Here is a 1,329-nt window from a genome sequence, read left to right as displayed (position 1 = left end):
GCGTCTCATCAGAGGAAACTTGGCATGATCCAAACTCTGATAGAAGTCAGGGAGGGAGAGAAGCTGATGTTGACTCTTCAGAGAATCATCACATTGCATTTCAATCAGTTCTAACTGCAGACTCTCCTCCACTTCTTCTGCATCCACCAGGAAGGGGGTCGAGAACAGCTTGATTTGTTTTTCAATGACAGAAAAATCTTGAAAACGCTGGTTGAATTCTGTCACGAGAGATGTAATTACAGAAGCATATTTCTCCTTTTTAGCAGAAAGGTCTGCCTTTGGAAAAGCAGACTTGATTTCAGACAGCGCAGGGAAGTGTGCAGCATTAAAGCTTCGTAGTTGTGTCTCAAACAGGCGGAGCTTTACACAGAAGGCTTTCATGTGGCATACAGGTGTGACACCAGCTGTTCTTTGCCTTGTAGGTTCTTGTTCAGTGTATTCAGATGATGAGTGAGATCAACTAAAAATGCCAGGTCTGCCAGCCACAGAGGGTCACTCAGTTCATGAAGAGGTCGGCCCTTCTCTTTCAAAAACTTGTCGATTTCTGATCTCAGTGAATAAAACCGCTGCAGCAAAGAGCCGCGGCTGAGCCAGCGCACATCAGAGTGGTAGAGTACATCCCCGTATTCAGCATCCACGTCAGATAAGAAAGCTTGAAATTCCCTGTGGTACAGTCCTCTAGCTCGAATTATGTTGACAGTTTTTACAACAGTGTTCATCACATCGCCCAGCTGGACAGTCTTGGCACACAGTGCTTCTTGGTGGATTATACAGTGCATCCTAACAGCCTCACCTCCGCTCTCTTTTACCTTGACGCACACCATGGATGCCATTCCTTTGCGCTCACCCGTCATGGCCGGAGCTCCATCCGTTGTTACTCCACAGAGCTTGTCCCATTTAAGCCCCATCTTTTCAACTGCCTCTGACACAGCGTCAAAAATATTTCCACCCGTCGTTGTGCCTTTTAGGCTCATCATATCAAGCAGCTCCTCCGTACAGCAAAAATTATCATCGACTCCCCGCAAAAAAATTAAAAGCTGTGCGGTGTCTGTGGCGTCTGTGCTCTCATCGCATGCTATCGAGTAAAAATCAAAAGCACAAGCTTTCTCTCTCAGCTGAAGTTTCAGGTTAGCTGACAAGTCCTCGATTTTCCGCACCACTGTATTTCTGGATAAGCTCACGTTGTTGAAATCCTGCACTTTTTCCGGGCACATTACTTCTGTGACTTTGATGAGGCACTGCTTTATGAAATCACCGTCTGAGAACGGTTTGCCATGCTGGGCAATAAGTTTTGCGACTTCATAGCTTGCTGCTGTGGCGTTTTCCTGT

At 46.4% G+C, this 1,329-nt stretch overlaps 1 protein-coding gene across 1 annotated transcript; it reads right to left on the bottom strand.

The window, feature by feature from the left end:
* Positions 1-377: 377 nt before the first annotated feature.
* LOC109969726 (general transcription factor II-I repeat domain-containing protein 2-like) lies at positions 378-1,323 on the bottom strand. The gene has a single exon (XM_020616820.1). The coding sequence runs from the start codon at positions 1,212-1,214 to the stop codon at positions 378-380; it is 837 nt and encodes a 278-aa protein (XP_020472476.1). The 5' UTR covers positions 1,215-1,323.
* Between the last annotated feature and the right edge of the window lie 6 nt (positions 1,324-1,329).

Source organism: Monopterus albus, unplaced genomic scaffold (genome assembly GCF_001952655.1).
Source record: "Monopterus albus unplaced genomic scaffold, M_albus_1.0 scaffold179.1, whole genome shotgun sequence".
In the NCBI taxonomy this organism is placed as follows: domain Eukaryota; kingdom Metazoa; phylum Chordata; class Actinopteri; order Synbranchiformes; family Synbranchidae; genus Monopterus; species Monopterus albus.
This window is presented reverse-complemented; position numbering and strand designations above follow the sequence as displayed.

What these genes read in the sequence shown, in the direction of transcription:
- LOC109969726 (XM_020616820.1), bottom strand. Translation starts at nt 1,214, where the DNA reads ATGTGCCCGGAAAAAGTGCAGGATTTCAACAACGTGAGCTTATCCAGA.